The sequence below is a fragment of the Pipistrellus hanaki genome, assembly GCF_964339955.1.
Source record: "Pipistrellus hanaki genome assembly, chromosome: 14".
NCBI classification, from domain to species: Eukaryota; Metazoa; Chordata; class Mammalia; order Chiroptera; family Vespertilionidae; genus Pipistrellus; species Pipistrellus hanaki.
Genome location: NC_140516.1, coordinates 29,588,939 through 29,610,793, shown reverse-complemented (window position 1 = coordinate 29,610,793; position 21,855 = coordinate 29,588,939). Strand labels below are relative to the sequence as shown.

Sequence of the window (21,855 nt, the reverse complement as noted above, 5' to 3'; positions counted from 1 at the left end):
TGGCCATGTCCCCAGTGCACTTGTTTGTGGAATGCAATTCCGGGGTTAGTGGCCCTAGTACAGCCCAGGGGAGACCGTGCTCTGTGCGGTTGAAGCTGGATTGGGGTCACATTCACATGTGAAGCATCAGTTTCAGCCTCACCTGCCAGAGTGGAGTATCTACTCAGAATTTTTTGGAAATAAAAATAAATGAGATTTGGCCCAAGGATATGGATGTGAGGGGTATAGAGTTCTCATACCTTCATATAATCAATATATGGACTCATCAATCAATAGGAATCCATATTTCCAGGTTTAGTCAGAAATCTCTGATTTGGGCTTATGGGGGTATCTGGATACAATGACAAGTCAGAATGAAAAATTTTAAAAGAAAATAAACTTTTATTACTTAAAAAAGAAAAAAGAATAGAGTTACTCAAACTGAATGCTGAGAAAATATTTCCAAAAGAAATTTGGTCCCCTCTCTAGAGGATTCATTTTTAAAATTTTCAGCATTTATTGTATATAATAAATTCAGAAAAGTCTTTAAATGTGACCCTGAAGGCCTGTTGATCTACAGATAGACTTTAAGCAATCAGCATCTGCCCTGGACAAAAGTTATAGAACAGACAAAATGAGGCCTGATTGTGTACATATTGAAAGACTCTCTCTCACCCCTCAGAGTTTTTTTTTTTACTTAAAATAATTTAAGAAAAGTGTAATCTACACAGCTCTTTCATAAATCAAAGTAATAAAAGTAAAATTGAAGATTGGATTTGGGGAGAGAGTGCAAGGATTGCTTAAAAGCTGATTGACCTTGGCCCACTGACTTAATCTTTCCAGGACTCAGGTTCTTCATCTATACAACAGGCATTATGCTAGAACCTAGTTCCATGGCACTGTGAGCATTACTGAGGCAACCTAAAGTACGCCGGGGATTTAGGTGAGTGCCTGGCACATGGTAAGAGCTCAGATAAACATCAGCTGTTAAGAGGTAGTTCTTATTGAAAGTAAAAACCAAACTAAAGCAAATCAGATGCAGAGAGACTAGATCATTCAAGATCACTTGGCCTAGACACAACCCACTTCTGCTGCCCAACTCAATTCCCTTTAATGGTTCACTTATCTGGCAAATTCTTTTTGGTCACATATGGTGTAAATCGCATTTGTTGTAGGTGGCGTTTACAAACAACTCTATGTGTCCATGATACCAAGAAGGCTTTCCAGGACACTCTCTGCAGGATGCCCTTTCTGGCCCAGTATGTTCATACCTGGAAAAGCAGCAGCAGAAGCGGCAGCAGCTGCCGCAGTGGGAGCGCTGGCCCCTTCGATGGGAATGCCCAGGGTCTGCAGGGTGTACTCGGCTGCGTATGTCTTTGCTTCATCCACGTAGGCACTTAGCTTCGGAGGTGTGAAAGCATGGCTGGAAAGCACAGGCAGGGTGAGCATTTTAAACTCATGCTACTGAGACAGGTAAACATCTAAAGCACTGTTAGCTTTTGAGGATGATAGAATGATAGAATTTTGTGTGGGTATTTTTCATTCTCCTTGCCATTAAAGCTTCTAAATAGATAGTATATACATGTAGACATATCTATGAATTGACCTAGAACATTGGTGGTTGATGTCATTCCTGGAGCATACTTGTAACTCATTATATGGCTTTTCTAAGGTGCATGTGAAACATGATGGTTCCTAAAATAATGCAGAAATGCAGGCTCCAGGTGAAATTCAGAAGGTGATATCCACTAGCAGAGAAGTTGCATCATTGGTCCAAAATTTAAATCTCAGAGCAGGATGTAATTTTGTATAAAATGGCTATTTTATACGATTCAACCTAAATACTACACAGATCAAAGAATGGATTATACTTTTCATTTCTGTTAAATTTTACAGCTGCAATTTTCCATTGATTGATTTCACTATCAGGTCTTCATTGTCTTCACAAAATTCAGTGGTTTTGAGATGTCAGTCTCATAGTTGACACATACATCCTAACTCTACATCTCAATGTTTCATTTAATGAAAAATGAGTGGGTAGAAGACTTGAATATTTATCTTATTGAAATAGTGATAAAATGCACTTAATTTGTAAGAGTCTCTTATTCTAAAATTGGTATTATTAGGAATTTGGAGAAGTTACCCACATGGCAGGATTTTGGCTGGCCAGAGCAGGAATGGTTATTTTGTACAAGAATAGTTGTCTTTGATCTTGTCCAATGGTAGAGTGCAGCTGATATACTGGCTGTCCCCAGTTATTTTTCTGACAAATTTCTTCTAATATCTACAAGAGTAAAAAGAAAAAAGGACTTTTCTTTCAAATGTCACATTTGCATTATTTCTCCAGCTTTCAGGTTTTTAATTCTGTCCTTCAGAGTTTAAGCTAATATAAAAAGATATAAAATGCCACATGGCTTAATGACTCCCAAAATTTAATATGAACTCAATTTGAACTCTATTTAAAATGTTAGGTCTATTAATTCATAAAAACCATCTTCACACCACTTAGTCTAACATGTTTTTAGTTTAGTCCATTAGCTGTAACTTTTTACCAATAGTTTAATTTTATGATTTGTTTGATATATTTATCCCTATTTAAAAATTTGATATTCTAACACTGTGTGGCTGGATTTACTCATTTTTGTCTTCAATCCTTCTGTTTCTAATGGTCTAGAGAAAATAACCTAAGGATATAATATATTCTTATTTGATGTTATTTATCTTAAAGTTTAACTTCACATTTTCATAAAAATAGAATTTTAAAGTTTAATTGGTTAGTACTTATTGATGAGGATTGATAGGTGGGTGTTGACAGATGCAATGTTTTTGGCAAAAGACCACTTCTGGTTATTTTTACAATAGTCTGGTTTATAGCAGCTTCCTGCATGTTTTTTTTTTCTTTTTCTTTCTATAATTACTGCAAACTGAATCATGTCTACAAGCATATAATATTATCTTTATCTTGAAGCCATTTTTTGGTGGCCCACAAGCCCTGATACTCCCAATAGTTGATAGATTCAATAAACTATGCAAAATAGGGCATAGATCTGAAAAACAATAACACAAAAACAACAACTCTTTGGGACAGAACAATGTCCCAGGAAGCCCCTATGGAGCTTATCTCATTTGTTCTAACTCCAGTCCAGCTGCAAAAGCATGACTTTTTCCAGTTTATTCATTGCTTTTAGCTTTTTTTTTTTTATTAACTTTTCTTATAATATTCTCAGTTTTGTAGCATCTCTTGTCATCTCCAAAGCATTCTCTGAAGTTCCTGAGCAATAGTGAATTGCTTTAACTGGCAGATATTCTGTAACAGTGCTATTGGAGTAGGAGCTCTAACTGCTGACTGCAGGTCAGCACGTGTCCCTCAGCTCTTCTTAGAAGTTCACAGCTCCACTATGGAGTTCTTAAGGCTCCAGCGTGAAGGTTCGGGTGACATGGTCTTCAGTTTCTAAGCCATAGTAGTAGAAATTCAGGGGAAAATTAATGAAAGAATTTTCATTAGCTGATAGAGATGGTTACTCACATCTTAATAAAAAGCATGGCCAGTTTCTAGCCTGGGTTTGATACCGTGTTTCTCCGAAAATAAGACATCCTCCGAAAATAAGACCTAGCGCATGGAAAAATAAGACATCCCCTGAAAATAAGACCTAGTGCAACTTTGGGAGAAAAAAATTAATATAAGACACTGTCTTATTTTCGGGGAAACCGGGTATTAAAAGCAGAGATCATAGCTCATGCTATAGCAGCTCTCAGAACTGTTCTGCAGAATTTCTGATGATCATAACTTTCTATTTACTTAGAAGATTTCTAGTTTTCCCAGTAGTTTAATTAGGTTTCTTATTTTGGGTTTTAACCCAAGGGAGATTGGGTGACTAGCTTTGTGTTTTCTGAGGAAAGCTCTGAGTGTCAAACTCATGGCACTTACTAGATTTTTTTTTTTATAATGATCTGTGTACATGTGAATATCCTCTCACTGAATTGCCATATAATGTTTTCCCAGTTTTATTGAGATATAATTAACATACATCATGATGTGAGTTTCAGGTGTATACATATTAGTTTGACTTACATGTATTGTAAAAATGATTACTATAATAAGCTTAGTTAGCATCAATTATCTAGTACAAATGCAATAAAAAGAAAAAGAAAAAAGTTATTTTCCTTATAATGAGAATTCTTAGGATTTATTCTCTTAACAATCTGCATATATATTATACAGTGGTATTAATTATAATCATTATATTGTACATCACATCCCTAGTATTTAGTTATCTTATAATTAAGAGTTTGTACCTTTTGACCACATTCCTCCTGTCTCTTCAATTCTCCCACCTCTACCATCCACCACCGTTAACCATAAACCTGATTTTTTTTTTTTTGAGTTTGGATATATATATATATATATTTTTAAGATTCCACATATAAGTGAGGTCATACAGTATTTGTCTTTCTCTGTCTGATTTATTTCACTTAGCATACTCAATGACTATCCATGTTGACATGAATGGCAGGATTTCCTCATTTTAAAAAATATGTTGACCATTTGTATAGTTTCTTTGGAAAAATGTCTATTGGGGTTTTTTACCCATTTCTAAATTAGATTACTTTTTCTGTGCCACATAATTTTTGATGGTAAGGGATTGCATTATATTCCATTTTCTATCACTAGAACTAACAAAATACATGTTAAAAATGCCTAATAAATAGTTTTGCACAAACAAATGATTGTTGTTTGCCACTCTGATAGTTTTTAATTGTCTGGGTAGGGTTAACAGAAACCTTGGATGTAAAATTTTGTGTGTCTAAGAAAGCCAGCAATTCTACAAAAAATACTCAAGCTAAACTTTTAGAAAATCAACTTTTCTACTCGATTGCAATCAAAAAGCTACTTCCATAAATTTGGAGCCTATGCCTTTGGGGTGAGAGTAGAAAATTTTCCTTTTGAATATACAAACTGTAACTCTGAGCAACTACCAGGTAGATATTGGTTATTCAGCCCAAGTGTCTGCAGAATTGTAGAGAGATCAGCATGTACTGGGAAGGGAACAGTCTACTGGTTAACTTAGAACCAGTTTTGTGTTATTTTTACTGTGTTTATTATTCAGTTTCCATTTTAAAACAACTTTTATCACTTTTAATTTTCCAATAATAAAAAATACAGTCTCATGAAGAAGCCTGGAAAATTAGAACTGTGAAATGAAAGCAATAAAAACTCACTATAATGCTACTGTGCAAATATAATCACAGTAGAAAACCTAATTTGGTATGACTGGTGGTCCCTTATAGTTGATATGAGTAATATTACCTTAGATGACATGGTATTTTCTCTTAAACACAGTGTTTCTAAGAAAAGATGTCCTAAATGGTCTATTCATTGACTGTCATGAATATTCTTCATTTGCTAACCAATCTGGCTTACATACAATTGCCATTTGTTTTGAACTAAGGTCTTAGCTTTATATTATCTTAGTTAAAGTATTGGTTGATATTCTCAGTAGCTCTCAGGATCTTTGCATTTCAGTGGAAGATTATTTAAGGTACCAAATTTTATAATAATAATAATAAAAAAGAAAATCTATAATGGAACAATACTCAGCACTCTGACAAGACATTATGTTGACTGATCACTCTATGTAAAACAAACAAACTCAAAAACACACAAGACAAAACAAAATAGTAACCTAAGTAGGGATCCAGTCAAATCATCTGATGAAAGGAGAATAATGGATGTTAGCTCAACTTAAAGAGACTGTCTCTGGAATAACATCACATACCTGGGGAGCAATTTTAATTCCATGGGGTTTTAAGGTAACAGGATTCATCGGGGTGAGTTCCATCCCAGGCAAAAGATCATAGAGTTTCTCTTCTTTCTTGTCTCCTTTGACCTGATATCCACGACCCAGGCCTGTGTATGCCAAATAGCCACGGCCGCCCAGGCCTCTCACTCCCGCAGCCCCTACAGGTACATTCATGTAAATTTCTAGGAATGTAAGAAGGCATTAAACTGAATCAAACCACCAGAAAATCACCCTGAATCTTACTGTAATGGAAAAGTTAGCCCAAGTCACATTGATTATTGCCCTGAAGATGGGTAGAAAACCCTAGGATTCTAATGTAATGAAACTCAACATAAGGTAGAGTTCACCAGAGGTGTCCTCTTTAAAAAAAAAATGATTTGTGGAAGAAAGCAATATATCAAAGCTATTGATAATTACATAAGCAACTTTAAAATTTGGTACAGAGAAAAAATTTTCCATTTATGTCTTCAGTTAACCTTTTATTGACTTTTTCCCCCTGTAGAATAATTAATATTGGGAAGGTATTTTTTTAAACATCCCAGCATAATATAACCACATACAGTAGTCATATCAGTCTTGCATTTTATCATTGAACAATAGGTCAGAAATGAATTCTAGTTTTCCCAAGAAGGCCATCCTAATGACCTGTTGGAAAACCACATTGAAAGCATGTTTAAATTAACCATTTTCTATTTTAAGTTCTGTCCATGTGAGGCTTAAATTTCTATTGAGTTTCATTAATAGATTCCTTTTGATTTTTTTGTTTTCCACATTGCTACTTTGATTTCCTGTTGGTGGCATAAAGATACAAATGTTAAATTGATTACCCTTCATCCATGAAATATCATTCATTGATTTTTTTTGTTTTGTTATAAAGGTGTTTTTTCCCCCTTGGAGTGTGCCCATAAGCTGCCAACAATGTTTTTACTTACATTACAACTGGTTGACAACTTATATTTAATGTATGGCTTGTTTTATGATGTGATTTTAGATTATAAATGCATAATGTTTTAATTATGTGACAAGTTACATATGACTGCAATATGGTGATTCAATGATAAGAGGGACATGAACAACTGTGGACCTGAGATTTAGTTTGTGCAAATGTTATGGGTCCCATGGAAAGACTCATTTGTCCTATGCTATGACCAAGTTTTCTCAACCAGTTGTAATGTGAAATAGGATTCCTATGGAAGGATAACTATTGATAAAATATTTGATTTAAAATTTTTTTTTCGAGTTCTTTTCTCTCAGTGGACTCATCCAGTTTGTCTAAGGCTATTGCAATACAAATCGTTTGAAATCATAGAGTTATTCTAAGGCAAGAGCTGATTAGTATTACCTCTAACAGAGGGGGCTCGGATAATGGCCCTGTTGCCAAAATGTCCTTTGGTGGCTGGGAAATGAAGGCTAGGAATCGTATAGGCCTGCGGGGCGTAGAAGACAGGAGCTCCGAGGTAGGCTGTGGTAGGATCATAAACATGGCCCAAAGAATAGGTATACTCTCCTTGCAGCATGGTGCCCCTTCCACCTGTGCCTCGGGTATACCTGACATAGCTGTCCTTGTCCACTGGTTTGGCTAGGGTCACTTCAATGGGGGAGCCATCCAGCACCTGGTATAGAGAGCAAGGAAAAAGCAACAAGTAATATATGAATACAACCATGGGAGGCTGAGCCCTCGTAATGGTTCTCTTTCTGTATTAGCCTATTTGCTGCTATGTGTACTGGCTGTTTTAATTATATGTACTTGTCTCTATAGGTTGATGGCATGTGTCATTTAAATTGTTCCCTGAATAGTTTGTTGTAAGTTTCCCATAAGCTGTCAACAGGTTTTTACAGTGACAAATTGGCCACCATCCATGAACATATTGGTAATAAATTTATTGTCTGAATACAGTCACTGAGACAGAATTATGTAATATTTTTAATGTGATGTATATGTTTTAAATTACATGTTTACATGTTTATGTAATTATGTAATTCTAAGACAGTTTAGGTTAGTTATGGAGATTAAAACCTCTAATACCTAGCTGAGTACAACGAAGATGAAAGAAAACCAAGAAAGAGTTCTTATAAATTATTAACTTTTTGGTTATGGGTAGCCCAGTTGGGCCTTTCTGGCTGCTAGCCAACTAAAGGTCTTGCTCCTTAGAGTTGCTACACAATAAGGGCATTTTCATTGGGAAAAAGGAGAGACCTAAAAGTTGAGGCACTACCCAAGGAAGGGGCATCTGAGGCCATTACCTTGTTGCCCACATGTACTTCCTCGGGAAGCAACCCTTTGGCCTGCTGAACAGTTGGTAACTAATGAATGGAGTTGGTGGATAGTGCTGAGGTTTCTCAAGTCCAGCACTCTTAAAAATTTGTCAAGAATTAATTGAATTGGTTCTAGTCTGACACAAATTTTTTAAAAAAATATTTCTTATTGATTTTTTTACAGGGAGGGAGGGAGAGGGATAGATAGTTAGAAACATCAATGAGAGAGAAACATTGATCAGCTGCCTCCTGCACATCCCCAGTGGGAATGTGCCCACAACCAAGGCACATGCCCTTGACCAGAATCGAACCTAGGACCCTTCAGTCCGCAGACTGATGCTCTATTCACTGAGCCAAACCGGTTAGGGGTGACACAAATTTTTTGCATTGAAAATAGCTGAAGATAATAGCTGAACATAATAGAAGTGTTTAGATCTAGATGAGTGACTCACTTCTGTGTAGCACAGTCATACACAGAGACCGGGATGGCTCTCAACAAATACTTGATAGAGTAATGTATTCCTTATCAAAGCAACAAGGAGTTATGAGAAAGCTTTTGTGGTTTCATTCTCATAATATGATGGGCTCCTATTTTATATAAATGAAAAGAAATGACATGAAATGTTCCTGCAGAAATTCCCTTCCACAGTAGCAATCATCCACCCTTATTATCTGATGTCATGAGAATTCAGTGGTTCCTGGGTCATTGAAGTCTGCTAGATAGAGTTCGTGATTCATCCTGACTATTTTGTTCAGTCTCTGGGGCAACTTATCCCTGTTTCTTTGGATCTACCCTACTTTATAGTAGCAGGAGCCGGTGTCAAATGAAACACACACACAGAGAATCCAGCTGATATTCAATTGTTACATTGTCATTCATGTGAATAGAAGAAGTGGAATAATGAAGGAATGAGGTAAACTTGGATTATATCATCAGTCTTTTCTTAAAGATGAGAGACCCCAATAGGTCTCTGCTTATAGGCACTTTCATATGAAGAGACCTTTGTAATAGAATGATTACACACTGCAAAGTCAGATTTCTTATTGTGATAGATTTTGTTTTGCATTCCTCTGCCACCCAACAGTGTTTTAAACTCAACATTGTATTTTAGTTATTTGGTTTAGACATTTCAAGAGCTAAGACAATATCTCATTAATTTATATATCCCAAGCTCAGCAAAATTTTTTGTATATTATAAACATCCATAAATATTTATAGAATAAATGAAGGATCACATCCAAAGCTCAATTCATCATGTTCCTCTTTAAATAGGCTCTCCTGTCTGGCTTCCCTAACAGTATTATTCTGGTTTCCCATAATGAAAACCTGTATCGCCTCATCCTTCTTTCTTACCGCTACATCCAATCAGTCCCTGAGTCCTTGAAATTCATCCCCCTTAGTCCTATATAGAGCTCTCTTCTACACCTCATTCCCACCCTAGTTCAAGTCCTGTTTCTTTCCATTTGGATGCCTAATAACTTTTTAACTACTTGCAATTATATCTCTCTTACTATTCTATGAAATTTCAATTATTAGTAGGTTCATTTCCCTAAATTGTAAATATGACAATTACTCCACTGCACAAAATATTCAAAGCTTCACCTTGCTGAACGAATTAAATATAAATATCCATATGCATACTCAAAAGCTTTCATAGTTCTTAGAAAAACTTATTTTTGATATTCCCATACCACATTATAGTGAAATATAATTATAATATTTAGTGTATATTTAATAATAATATTGAATATCTATTTAACTATATAATATATGTATCCACTTCTATGAAAATATCTACCTATAAATATATATAGCTTTAAAAACTGGGAAAAGTTTGAATATATTTTCATTGCAATTATTCCAATGCTTTTAATTATTTATCAATTAATCACAACTTAGCAGTTAGTTTAATGATCATATAATAAATAATAATAAATTAGCACTTAATTCAGAATATCCCTTTTCAGCAATCATTTGTATACTTAGGAATGTTTTCAAATGGAAAAAAACTAACCTGCAAATTGTTTTAAATAATCATTTTATGATGTTAAATGTAATAACCAATGATGATAAAATAATGTTTTGCTACATAGACATGTATTAAATATGCATTAATTTTTGCTTTCCAGTTTTCTTTTTGTATTTTAAAGTCAGTACTTTTCCTCGCAGTACTCAAACATTTCTGTAGGTCCTGCAGAAGCTCCTATGCCCGGGCCCCACTGTATCTGAAGGGCCTCCGTAGTTTGCGGCGTATAAAAAAAGTCAACCGAAAATCGGGGGCAAAAGACCAAAATTGCACAAAAATTACCTGCAGATCTTGACGGCAAAGTAAGTTTTTTCTTTGAAGTGGGGGGTAGTCTTATACAGCGAATATAGGCATAAACCTATGTTTTAACTGTAAAATTAGGGGGTCGTCTTATACACCAGAAAATATGGTACTCCCCAGTGGTCTCCAGCCTCTTTGCCCTGGGGTGGGGGGTGATCTACTTGGGGTCCTCTTCAGGGCTCCTGGGCCTTCTGGATTATGATTGGGTTTGGCCCATAGGGAGTCCTGGCAGTGAGTTCTGGCTATTTCTCCCTCTGCTCCCTCTCTGAGAGATTAGGTAAGCCTGGATGTGTTTCTTGACCAACCATCACTACTTCTCTCAGAGACTTGCTCTACACAATCCTCTCTGATTTAGTTTCCTGTTACTTCTCCAGCCCTTGTCCCTTTGACTTAAGGAATGCCAGGAGCTCTAGGTTTTTGCACTATCTCTTGATTCTCTGAGTCTGCACTCGCACCTTTGTAATAAGTCCCTTTGCCATCTGTGTCCTTTTAGGATTGACTGATGTGAAGCCCAACAGGTAAAATAGCCTGATGTATTATGTTCTCACCAAATTGCTCTGCTTTTACTGTTCTCAAATCTTAGCTAGCTCTTTTTAAATTCTGTGTCTCTGTCTAAAACCGCCTCTCCTTTTCCATGTTTTTTTTTTTGTGTGTTTTTTTTCTCTTTTAAAATTCTGCTCAATTTTCATGGCTCCTCTTTGTCTCTTCTCATATCCATGAAGATTTTCTGGTTCTTTATGAACCACTCATCCTTTTTGTGAACACCTTTGTAAAAGTGTTTGTGACTTGTTTTATTCTTCTGGCAGACTGTTAGCTCTTTGATAAACATCTTTGGTTTGATATATTTTTGTATCCCAGACTTTATTTAGCATGATAAGTGGGCTATGGAAGCTCTTGAATGTGTACTGGATTGAAGTAAATATATTGGTTTCTACATGTAAATCAAAAATAACGATAAAGAAGTTAGTTTTTCCCCAGATCTTATTCTTGGCAGGGTGAAGTAGTTCCAAGCTTTCCAGAGTTGGAAGATCAAATGTTAAGGGCAGAATAACAGCTAGCTTGGCATTTTTCCCCCTGATCATCAGTCCCTAAAATACTGCACTACAAAGGTGATAATCTCTTTAAAGTAATGAGTGAAAATTGGAATGGGTGAAAAACACCTTGAAATTATCTACCCCACATGTGTCAAACACAAGGCCCGCGGGCCAAATCCAGCCCGCCAGGCCTTGCAATGTGGCCCGCACCGCGCTGTCATCACTGCACTCCGCTGTCAGTTTATGACATTGTCAGTTTATGACTGTTCAGTAAACCATTCGGCCTGCGATTTAGGCTGGATTTTAGATTTTGGCCCCTTCTCTGATTGAGTTCGACACCCCTAATTCTACCCCAATATCCTCTTTCTAAGGAAATTGAGCGCCAGAAACTTGTCCAAGTCAGCCAAAATTAGAGATAAGAGTTGGACATGCCAGTGACATGTATATCATACTTCCCATCACTTTCTTTCTTTCTTTCTTTCTTTCTTTCTTTCTTTCTTTCTTTCTTTCTTTCTTTCTTCCTTCCTTCCTTCCTTCCTTCCTTCCTTCCTTCCTTCCTTCCTTCCTTCCTTCCTTCCTTCCTTTCTTTCTTTCTTTCTTTCTTTCTTTCTTTCTTTCTTTCTTTCTTTCTTTCTTTCTTTTTCATCTTAAATGAACAGAGGCAGCTGTGTCGGTGTTGGAGAAAGCCTGAGTGTGGTAGACTTGCAGGATTATTCTTTGGAATAAAATTTCCGCACCATACTTTGATGGAATCTGTACACATTTTTTCTTTGTCTACATTACCTTCCCATTTAAAGCTTTCATGGCCTCAATTGCATCTTCTCGGTTACTAAAGTGCACGAAAGCATAGTCTCGGATTTTCTTCACCCGCTCCACAGCACCTATAAACAGAGCGAAAGTATCATCATTAACCTATTGTTCAAGAATATTGTTGGTTGCCCAGTTTTAAAAATTAACTTTTGCCTAGAGTGATGCTAAGATGGAAGCTTGTTTAACATTAACTTGTTTGCAGTTTAGCTTGTTGCTATCCTGTTAGTTACTAGTATACTCAGTTGGGTGTAGCTTCAGAGACCACGTTTTCCTTTTCCTATCCTTAGTTTCTAAAGACAATAGAGGATGGGTCCCTATGCCAGGGAGAACCAGAAGAGGTCATAGGTCCTCCTTTCTTCCTCCACTATCTAAGTTCAATTATCCTCTTAGATCCAAAGTCACAAAGCAATCAGAGTTTCTGCTCTACCATGTGGCTTAATTGTAATAAAATGTCTTCCTTTGGGATAGTGCTATAATGTAAGGATAATTTTAAAACATTGCAGTCCTCTCTTCTCCCCTTGGGACTCAATCCTTGACTTCTTATGACAATGGTTGTACAGAGCAAGGTTGTCTTGTCAAGCTGAAAAAATAAATAAAGGTAGCTGAAACCATGAAGCATGGGATGTGTAATTAACTGAATTCCCGCATGGTCTTTTTGTTCCTTCAGTGTCAGGTGGACTAATTCTTGTGACTTTACCTCATGGCTTGTCTTAGTCATTGAGAAATCAGAGGTGGGCTATGAGGGTCTTTACCCTTCTCATCTTTGATTCATTTATTCATCAGTCCCATCCTCCATCCAGGTTTTCCTGGACTGTTAGCACTCTGAGGGCAGTATATGTTTCAGGTAGTCATCTTTGGGTAGTCATCACCCAATTCCTCACAGTGCCTTGTGCTGCTCAGTAAATAGATATGGAATGAGCCCATATTATCAGTCAATTCACTCTCCAACTTCTATCATCCCCATTAGCTGGGTGGCATTTCAGATGATAATGATTTAGGTGTCCTAAAATTCATCTTATAGATGTTGAAATCAGCTTGCATTTTTGAGCAATAATGTCCACCCACACCTGATTTTGCAAATGTTGATATATGAGAATTTAGCCTCATAAAACAGACAAATGAGAAAGTGAATTTGTTATAATAAAAGCTGTTTTTCTCTACAATAAGTATTCACCACAAGGCTACTTTATTGTGTTCCTTCTTTGGCATATAGAAATTTATTTACTGATTGATTATCATTGAGCAGAAGGTGAAGCAATAAAATATTAGTGGTAATGCATCGGCAATAATGAAGATTCTTTGAAATCATAATTGGAAAAATATGACTTTGTTTATTATCAGTTTGTCAGAAGACATAAATTATCAGAAGAGAAACACAACTATAATCCAAAGGGAAGATTATCAGAGGGCCATGATTCTCAAAGTGTGGTCCCCAGACCAGTAATATCAGCTTCAGCCTGGAACTCAATAGAAATGCAACCACCCTGGACTCCCAGACCTACTGAATCAAAGTCTCAGGTGGCAGGGCTAGCAATCTGTTTTAACATGCCCTGCCCTCCAGGTGATTCTGACGTTAAACTGTCTGAAAAATCAGATTCTGAAGAATGCCTAGAATCAGAATTTCAGCAAATACCCTTAGATTACACTAGGGGAAAATACACATTTTTAGCCCTCAGTGTCTGTTCTGATTGCCATTTATTTTTCTGAGTGGCATTGTACTGTTTTCTGGTTAATCAGGGTTAAAATAACACATGATCAAATATTTGCAGGGAATGCTCTGGTTTCTCTGAGTGATCTAATCTTGTATTTTCCACTGGAAAAGAAAATAGTTGGCTCTGACTTTTTCTTTCCAATACAGCAGGTGTCTGCCAGTCTCCACCCTCTGCAATTCACTGGTTGTTTTCCTATAATTAATAGGGCCTGGACACTCTTCAATGTGCAGACTTGTAAAGCTGATAATCAATAACCAAAAGGAAGCAGCCTTTTAGTAGTTTCACATTCCTGTCCTTTTCTAAGAAAGGTAATGTCCTCAGTAGATAAAACTAAGAGGTATTACTTGCTCTGGAAAATCAACACAAAGTGGGGTGGTGGTAAGGAAGTATTATTTATGCACACAATGCCAGTTCCTATGCCCACGACTGGATCAACTCTCAGATCTCAGCTCACACTTCACTTCTGCTAAACATGAGTCTTCTCTGCACCCCAAGAGCAGACTGCCATTCCTGTTACTCTTCTGGAGCATCTCAAACTCCTTTCACACACACCACACTTATGTTCTCCCTCAGTGCTTGGCATATAGGAGCTACTAAAGTAATGGCAGTTGAATGAATGAGTGAGCAAATGGAGTGGGGATGGAGCTTGGGAGTCATAGGGTTGTTAAGAACAAGCTCTTAACCAGACTTGAATTCAAATCTTATATTTGCCATTTGTTAGCTTTATGAGGCAGTCAGTCTTCGCTGTCTCTGGATTGATAGCTAGTGGTATGGAGACACCATATACCAAAACTGCATGGAAGGCAGAGTTCCTGAAGGCTGAAAATAGACAAATCTCTGGTGAATCTTTGAAAAGGGAGAAATGACATCCCTACTAATTACCTTTAGAAAAAAATTAGCTTATTGTGTTATACTGGACATGGAACCTAGGCAACAGGACTATGTGAAGTGGGTATTCTCAGGCAATTTGAACATGATGGCACCATAGCTTATGTTGATCAACTAACTACCTAGAGAGTTACTGCTGGAAACTGAAAAATTCTCATTTCTAGAAAGGTGTTAACACAGTAATAAACTTAGGCTAGAGTGTGTTCCAAAACAGTAATCCACAAGATGGTCTGCCAAAAAAATGGGAAGCAAGGTCCAAATATTTGGGAAATCCAGCATCCTCCATCTCTTTATTCAGAGACTGTCAAAGCCTATTAGAAGGTTAAGGACTCTGATAAGTCCCACAGTAAAAAAAAGAAAAAAAAATCTGTTTACTTTTGTTGTTACTAGTGTTTACAAACTTATTTGACTATGAACCTCTTTTATCAGGAACATCTGCTACCAGTCTGGAGAAATAATGTTCTACAGAACTGACATTGGGAAATGCTTGTTTGCATTTTGTTTCTTGAAATGCTTTACCTGCCTCAGTGTTGTAGCACTTACATGAGAAAAAAAAAGAGATGGGCAGTCAATCTCATGACTTCAGATTGATCCTGGAAAGTATTGATAAGATGAAAAGCAGCTAATAATTGCCCTCCACCTTCCCTCTATTTCTTCATGTTCTTCTTGCCCAAATGAATTTCCTAGAATTAATTGTCATCTACTTACTTATGAACCTAAACTCACAATCATATTCCATGAGACCAGTAATTCCAAAGTGCCTCTACAGTACATTTGGTAATGTCTAGAGATACTTTTGGTTATAACATAATGGGGGTTGCTACTGGCATCTAGTGGCTAAAAGTCTGGGATGCTGCCAAATCTCCTATAGTGCATAGGACAGACTTCCACAACCAAAAATGATCTGGCCCCAAATGTCAAGAGTACTGAGATTGAGAAACCATGTATTAGATTAGGCCATGCATTCATTAATATAGTAAATATTTGTTGAGCATCTAACATGTTTCAGACACAAAGACAGGGGCTGAAGAGACAATAAGAGCAAAAAGAACTCATGGAATTAATGGCTTAGTGACAGAACTATCTATCCTTTAAGTAACCACACAGATAAATGTAAAACTACAATATTGATAAATGTTATAGGACCGTATATCCTTATTTTCTAATCTAAAGGTATAAGTGTAGTTTTAGTAGTCTGCATGCAATTCTCAGAATGATAAATGAAAGCTTTCTTATTTGAAATTATGGCAGTGATTGTAAGCACAAGCATTTTTAAAATATGTTTTGAACAAGTAATCGTCTACAGTATCTTTTACCTGGTTTAATATTATTGAATTCTTTTTCAATCATCTCTTCGGAGGTAGACAGCATTAGGTTTCTTACATACAGGATTTTCACTGAAGACATTGTGTCTTCATCAACTTCTACTTCTGGTTCTGCCCAGTCTACTGCAATGGGGTGTCCCCATAACTGAATTCTTCCTACAGAAAGGATCACAAGTGTGATTAGTTATATAGAAATCAGGACAACATTATCTCAGTTCAGACTGATGTCCTTTTACATGGAACGACCCTGGAGATCTTAACTGAACAAGAAGAAAAATATTAAAAGAGCAGATTTTCTCAATTTTATAGACAAGGAAATGTTTCACTTCTCACCGCTTCTGTTATATGTTAGTCATGCCTTGTACCCCTACACAGTACAGATCTGTGTTGAAGCCATGAGAGGAGGGTGAGGGTCCGCTCAATTTCAAATTTGATTGAAATCTTATACTTTATGTTAGTTGTTACGGAACGAGCTCTATTCCGGAAGCAATAAAGAGCTCGAGGGAACAAAATCATAAATTCTCAGTATTGGTAAAGGTTTAGTTGTTTAATAATTACACATGGGAGGCAATTCTTTTTAAACAAAATGCATCTTTTTTTTTCTTTGCAAAGTAGTCATGAAAGCATCTGAGGCATTGACATTTTAAAACCCGAAGAATAGACTCACCCCAATGAATTAGCTGCTGCTACAGAACCCGCCTTTGCTACCCCATCTGGCTAGGTACCTTGTTCTGCATTGCTTCCTGGAGATATTATAGTTTCTTTCATCACTTTTTTCCTTCCCTCCTCTCCTGTCCCCTCTACTCCTTCCCTTCCTCTTCCAGGCTTTCCACAGACTGCTGTTTGCCTTATACCAGGATCCATAGGGCTCCCAGGCGACTCTGATTTCGGTAGCCCAGTGGTTCTCAGTCGTGGCCCCACATTGAAATAGTTTTAAAAAAATTCCTCTGAATGCTGTGCTGGATCCAGCTCCTATCTACCTGCAAGAATAGATTGTTACATTTCCAGAATTGTGTGAGTCAGTGGGTATCACCTTGGTAGCTTGAAATCAGCCACAGTGGGAGTGTTAATACCACGAAATTGGCAAATGTTACAAGTCAGGGCTTTTGACTTTCTCCTGGGAGTTGGCTGTTAAAGCTTTACCAGCTCATTGAAGACCCCTGGACTCTCCCCAATTCTGAAATAAGTGGTCTGGGCCTCGGGACTCTTATAGGCACCTCGTTTCATTTTAATATGCAGCAAAGGTTGAGAAGCACTGTTCTATACACTGGCTTTTGCCTTCCCAGCCTGGTACCATGGTTAAGCCATCCAGGAGCCTAAAGATTTACAAAATGACAGAAGGAAGAGGCAATATGGGAAGCAGTGATTTCCGTGAACATCCTTGTGGAAGTCAGTGCTGAAGAGTAATCTGGTAACACAGGCTTTGAAATCAGACAAGTTCAAATATCAGATCAGTGATGCTGGCTACAAGACATAATCTTTCTAAGCATCAATTTCCTCAACTGTAAAACTGGGATCATAAAAGTACCTCCTTATTGGGGATGTTGTGCAGACAACAAAAGAAGAGTTTATCACTTGTGAATGAAAATTCGATAATGCCCTCTCCTCTTGATATATGTGGTTATTTTCATGTATGTATACTTTCCTCAGAATATCTACCCTGAGTATAGTGGTGGGTATACTTTTAAAAAATGTTTTTATGGATTTTCATTTATTTGAAAAAGTGAGAGAAAAACATCAATCGCCTGCCTCCTGCATGTCCCCTTCTGGGGATTAAGTCTGGAACCTGGACTTGGTATAATATTTTTAGAATCTCTGATGTCATTTATTTTATTTTTTATCCTTGCCCAAGGATATGTTTTTTATTTTATTTATTTATTTATTTATTTATTTATTTGTTTGTTTGTTTTTAGAGTCACATGTGTATGACTACAAATCATGGTTTTGTCTGTCTGTCTGTCTGTTTGTTTTAGGTAAGCAGACAGTTCAACATGAGTCGAAGTGCCAGAAACCTCCCCAGGTCTTCTCTCTCATAGGAAGGAATTATAGGGAGGACTAAGGACTGTCAGGTAAAATCTCAAGTGCAGACATTGATAACACATAGTTCAGTCTCAAAGGACTCCTGAGGTTGCAGGCTTGACTGGTCAGCCCAAGCCTTGAAGCTCCAACAACCAACTGGGCTAAGAGGGGCAAGAAGAGGGGCCTTGGCACTACCCCCTGGAGCAGATTGAGAGTCTAGACCTAGCTCCTGCATACACCCATCACTACCAATACCACACTTAAGCCTGGCTTTTTGCTTTTAGGCAACATGTTTATCTTTTCTTTTCTTTTTAATTTATTGGGGTGGCATTGATTAATAAAAGTATATAGATTTCAGGTATACAATTCTATACTATAGACAACATGTTTCAAACCGCACCTCAGACCCAAGCTTCTTACTATTTAAGGCTGGTCTTTGCCAAGCCAAAGTTAAATTTCTCCTTCAGAGTTTACAACTTTGTTAGAAAGGGGAAGGAAGGAAGGGAGGAAGGAAGGAAAGAAAGAAGGGAGGAACAAAGGAAGGAAGGAGATTGAAAGAAGGAAAGAAAATAGGAAGACAAACCTTTTTATCTGACAAAGAAATGATCTCATAAATTAAAACTGAGCTGCTTACAGTTATACTTATTTAAACTTCAGCATCTACTTGCTACCAGCTGCTAAATTAAAATCTTCATTTAAAACACAGTATTCTGCCCTAACCGGTTTGGCTCAGTGGACAGAGCATCTGCCTGCAGACACAAGGGTCCCAGGTTCGATTCCAGTCAAGGGCATGTACCTTGGTTGCGGGCACATCCCCAGTAGGAGGTGTGCAGGAGGCAGCTGGTCGATGTTTCTCTCTTATTGATATTTCTAACTCTCTATCCCTCTCCCTTCCTCCCTGTAAAAAAAATCAATAAAATATATTTTAAAAAAATATAACACAGTATTCTTCCACCCCATTGGCTCCCATAATCTGAGCTTCATCTGAGGAGACATGGCTATTCCATCTTGAACTATTTCCAATTTTAAGACTCAAAAGTGAAGGTGAAACAGTGGTGAGCTAACTTCAATGAAACAGGCCTCACCTGAGAAAGCCTTTCCACGTGGTTAATGTAGGTGAGATGGCATCAGAGGGCCTAGCTCTGGGGTATGATTTAAGCCAGTGATCGGTAAACCATGGCTCTCGAGCCACATGCAGCTCGAGAGCCATGGTTTACCACTCTGTTGACTATTGAGTTTGCTGACCACTGGACTAGACTAAATGTTACCGTGGAGTTGGAAGCTGTGAGGATTAGGCAATTGTGACATATTGTGTGCAAAGAGGTAAAGAGTAGTATATGACAGTGGTCGGCAAACTCACTAGTCAACAGAGCAGCAAACTGAGGCTTTTGAGCAGCATGTGGCTCGAGAGCCTCAGTTTGCCGACAACAGATCTAAGCTGATGTTTGTAGGCTTCCTCTTACGCTGAAGCAATTTGGTAGAAGACTTACTGGCACCTCCCGGAAATTTGGAGGTGTTGTTTGATTTTTTTAAAACAGTTATTTTATTGTTGAGAATATTATAGATGTCCCCATTTTCCCCCCTCCTCCCCCCTCTACCCAACTCCAGCACATATTTTTATTGATTTTAGAGATAGAGGAAGGGAGAGAAGGAGAGGGAGAGGGAGAGAGAAAAGACAGAGAGAGAGAGAGAGAGAGAGAGAGAGAGAGAGAGAGAGAGAGAGAGAGAGAGAAATATTGATTAGTTGCCTTTTGATCAGGGATATATTTCCCAACCTACGTATGTGCCCAGACTAGGAATCAAACCCACAATCTTTTGGTGTACAGGGTGATTCTTCAGCCAACTGAGTCACCGGGCTAGGGCTCCCCTGTCATTTAGATTAGAAGGTATGTTACTGATGTTTAATAATGTTTTCATACTGAATAGTCCCTTCGTAGTCCTATTTACCTCCCAATACAGGTGAGTGCTCAGTATTATTAGTTGATAGATGTAGCAATGGATCAACAAATTCAGCAGCACAATAGAATCACCTGGAAAATTAAAACACCACTGTCCCAGCTCTCTACCCCAGAGAAACAGATTCAATTGATTAAAGGTTGATTTGGGTATTGGTATTGTTTAAAAACCTCCTCGGGGGTTGGTTTCAAAATTGTAACTCACGAGAGACAATGGTTGCTTTAGACTTGTAATTTCAGGAGCAGCCGAATCATGGGAACTTGTTTTAAATGCAAATTGTCAGACCACACCCTGGACCTACTCAATCTGGAATGCTGGCCGTGGGGCCCAGCAATCTGCTTTAGCTCGCCCTCCAGGTTACTCTGATGCAGGCGAACCAGCATCCTTTGTTATTCTTTGGTAACCTCTGAGTAGGAATGTGACAGCTTTATTCTCTACATATCTCAGCAAAGATGCATTTTGTTAAAAGAGCGGCCACTGGTAACAGGAGTTAGGTGGTTGGGAGCCAAAACATCACTTTAGACAATTTTCTCTGTCTCCAGGTCTCGATCAATTAAGAAGGAAAAGCTTCCCATAGGCTGCTCCCATCATGTTTCTTAAGAACCTCTGCATTCTTTAAAACCAGGCCGTGCAGATATCCTTGGTTGCTGTTGAATCTATGGTGGGATAATAGACTGAGATGGATGGTAGATTTTGCTCTCAGGCCTCAGTAGAAATGAACCCATTTGCTAAGGCTGGCGATTCACCACTGTGCCCCGTCTTGTTGATCTGCTGAGGAGGCAGGCTGCCTGAACTCCAGCTGAACAAAACTCCACTCAGCTGAGGCCAATTTAAAGGACCAGGGAGAGGGGTGCTGCCATGATGGTGATAAAGATAGGCAGTGGGTGGGGAGCGTGAAGGAGTGAGCATCCATCTTCCTGGATCCGGACTGAGAGTCCAGAGGGAAAAGCCAGGACCTCCAGTGGACGCAGCACATCGTGCTTGGAAATTCCTGAAGCCCAGCTGCTCAGCCCTGCCTAACTCTGTCAGCTGCACTCAGGTAAGGACAGCTGCTCTTTCTGTGGGTCCATGTGCTGGATTTTTTTAAAGAGACGGGAAGCGAACAAGAAGTTCTGAATCTCTAGGAGCAATGGCTGTCTGGCCTCTGAGAACTTTCCTTTTTTCTGGACTCTCTTTCACTGACCCCTCTCCCAGTCCCAGAACCACTAGTACACATCTCCTTTTACAAAGAGAGGAGGGACCATGTGGAAGAGTGGCAGCTGGTTTCTCAGGGGAGCAGTGGCTGAGCTGGGCTTTGAGCATCATCAGTCAGCAGAGGGGAAGGGGATCTCCTTGGGAGCCCAGAAGGCAAAGATTAGCATTGTATTGTCTAGGACTGTGGTCAACAAACTGCGGCTCTCTAGCCACATGTGGCTCTTTGGCCCCTTGAGTGTGGCTCTTCCACATAATATCACGGCTTGGGCGAGTCTATTTTGAAGAAGTGGCGTTAGAAGAAGTTTAAGTTTAAAAAGTTTGACTCTCAAAAGAAATTTCAATCGTTGTGCTGTTGATATTTGGCTCTCTTGACTAATGAGTTTGCTAACCACTGCTCTACGACATTGAGGGGTTTGTCCTGCCAGAAAAAAGAGTTTTTATTGAGAAGTAGAAGATAGAAAATATGGTTGTAAAGGACTAGGGTCAAGGATGGCAGGCCTTGAAAGGCAGGCTGAGAGTTGACTGTACTCTTTATCTCTTATGCAGTAAGGGGG

The 21,855-nt window shown here is 38.2% G+C and overlaps 1 protein-coding gene across 7 annotated transcripts in view; it reads right to left on the bottom strand.

Moving 5' to 3' along the window:
* A1CF (APOBEC1 complementation factor) overlaps window positions 1-21,855 on the bottom strand; it is a 75,148-nt gene that overhangs the window by 7,420 nt on the left and 45,873 nt on the right. For 4 of the 7 annotated variants that reach the window (XM_084903448.1, XM_084903452.1, XM_084903449.1 and 1 more), the window contains 6 exons: window positions 16,124-16,288; window positions 12,181-12,278; window positions 7,123-7,393; window positions 5,757-5,938; window positions 2,127-2,263; window positions 1,251-1,402 (listed from right to left, as the gene is read on the bottom strand). In XM_084903448.1, the coding sequence (XP_084759574.1) occupies window positions 1,251-1,402; window positions 2,127-2,263; window positions 5,757-5,938; window positions 7,123-7,393; window positions 12,181-12,278; window positions 16,124-16,288 (1,005 nt within the window). Of the gene's footprint in view, window positions 1-1,250; window positions 1,403-2,126; window positions 2,264-5,756; window positions 5,963-7,122; window positions 7,394-12,180; window positions 12,279-16,123; window positions 16,289-21,855 lie in introns of all 7 variants that reach the window. The other 3 variants (XM_084903446.1, XM_084903451.1, XM_084903447.1) reach the window with 1 other exon arrangement.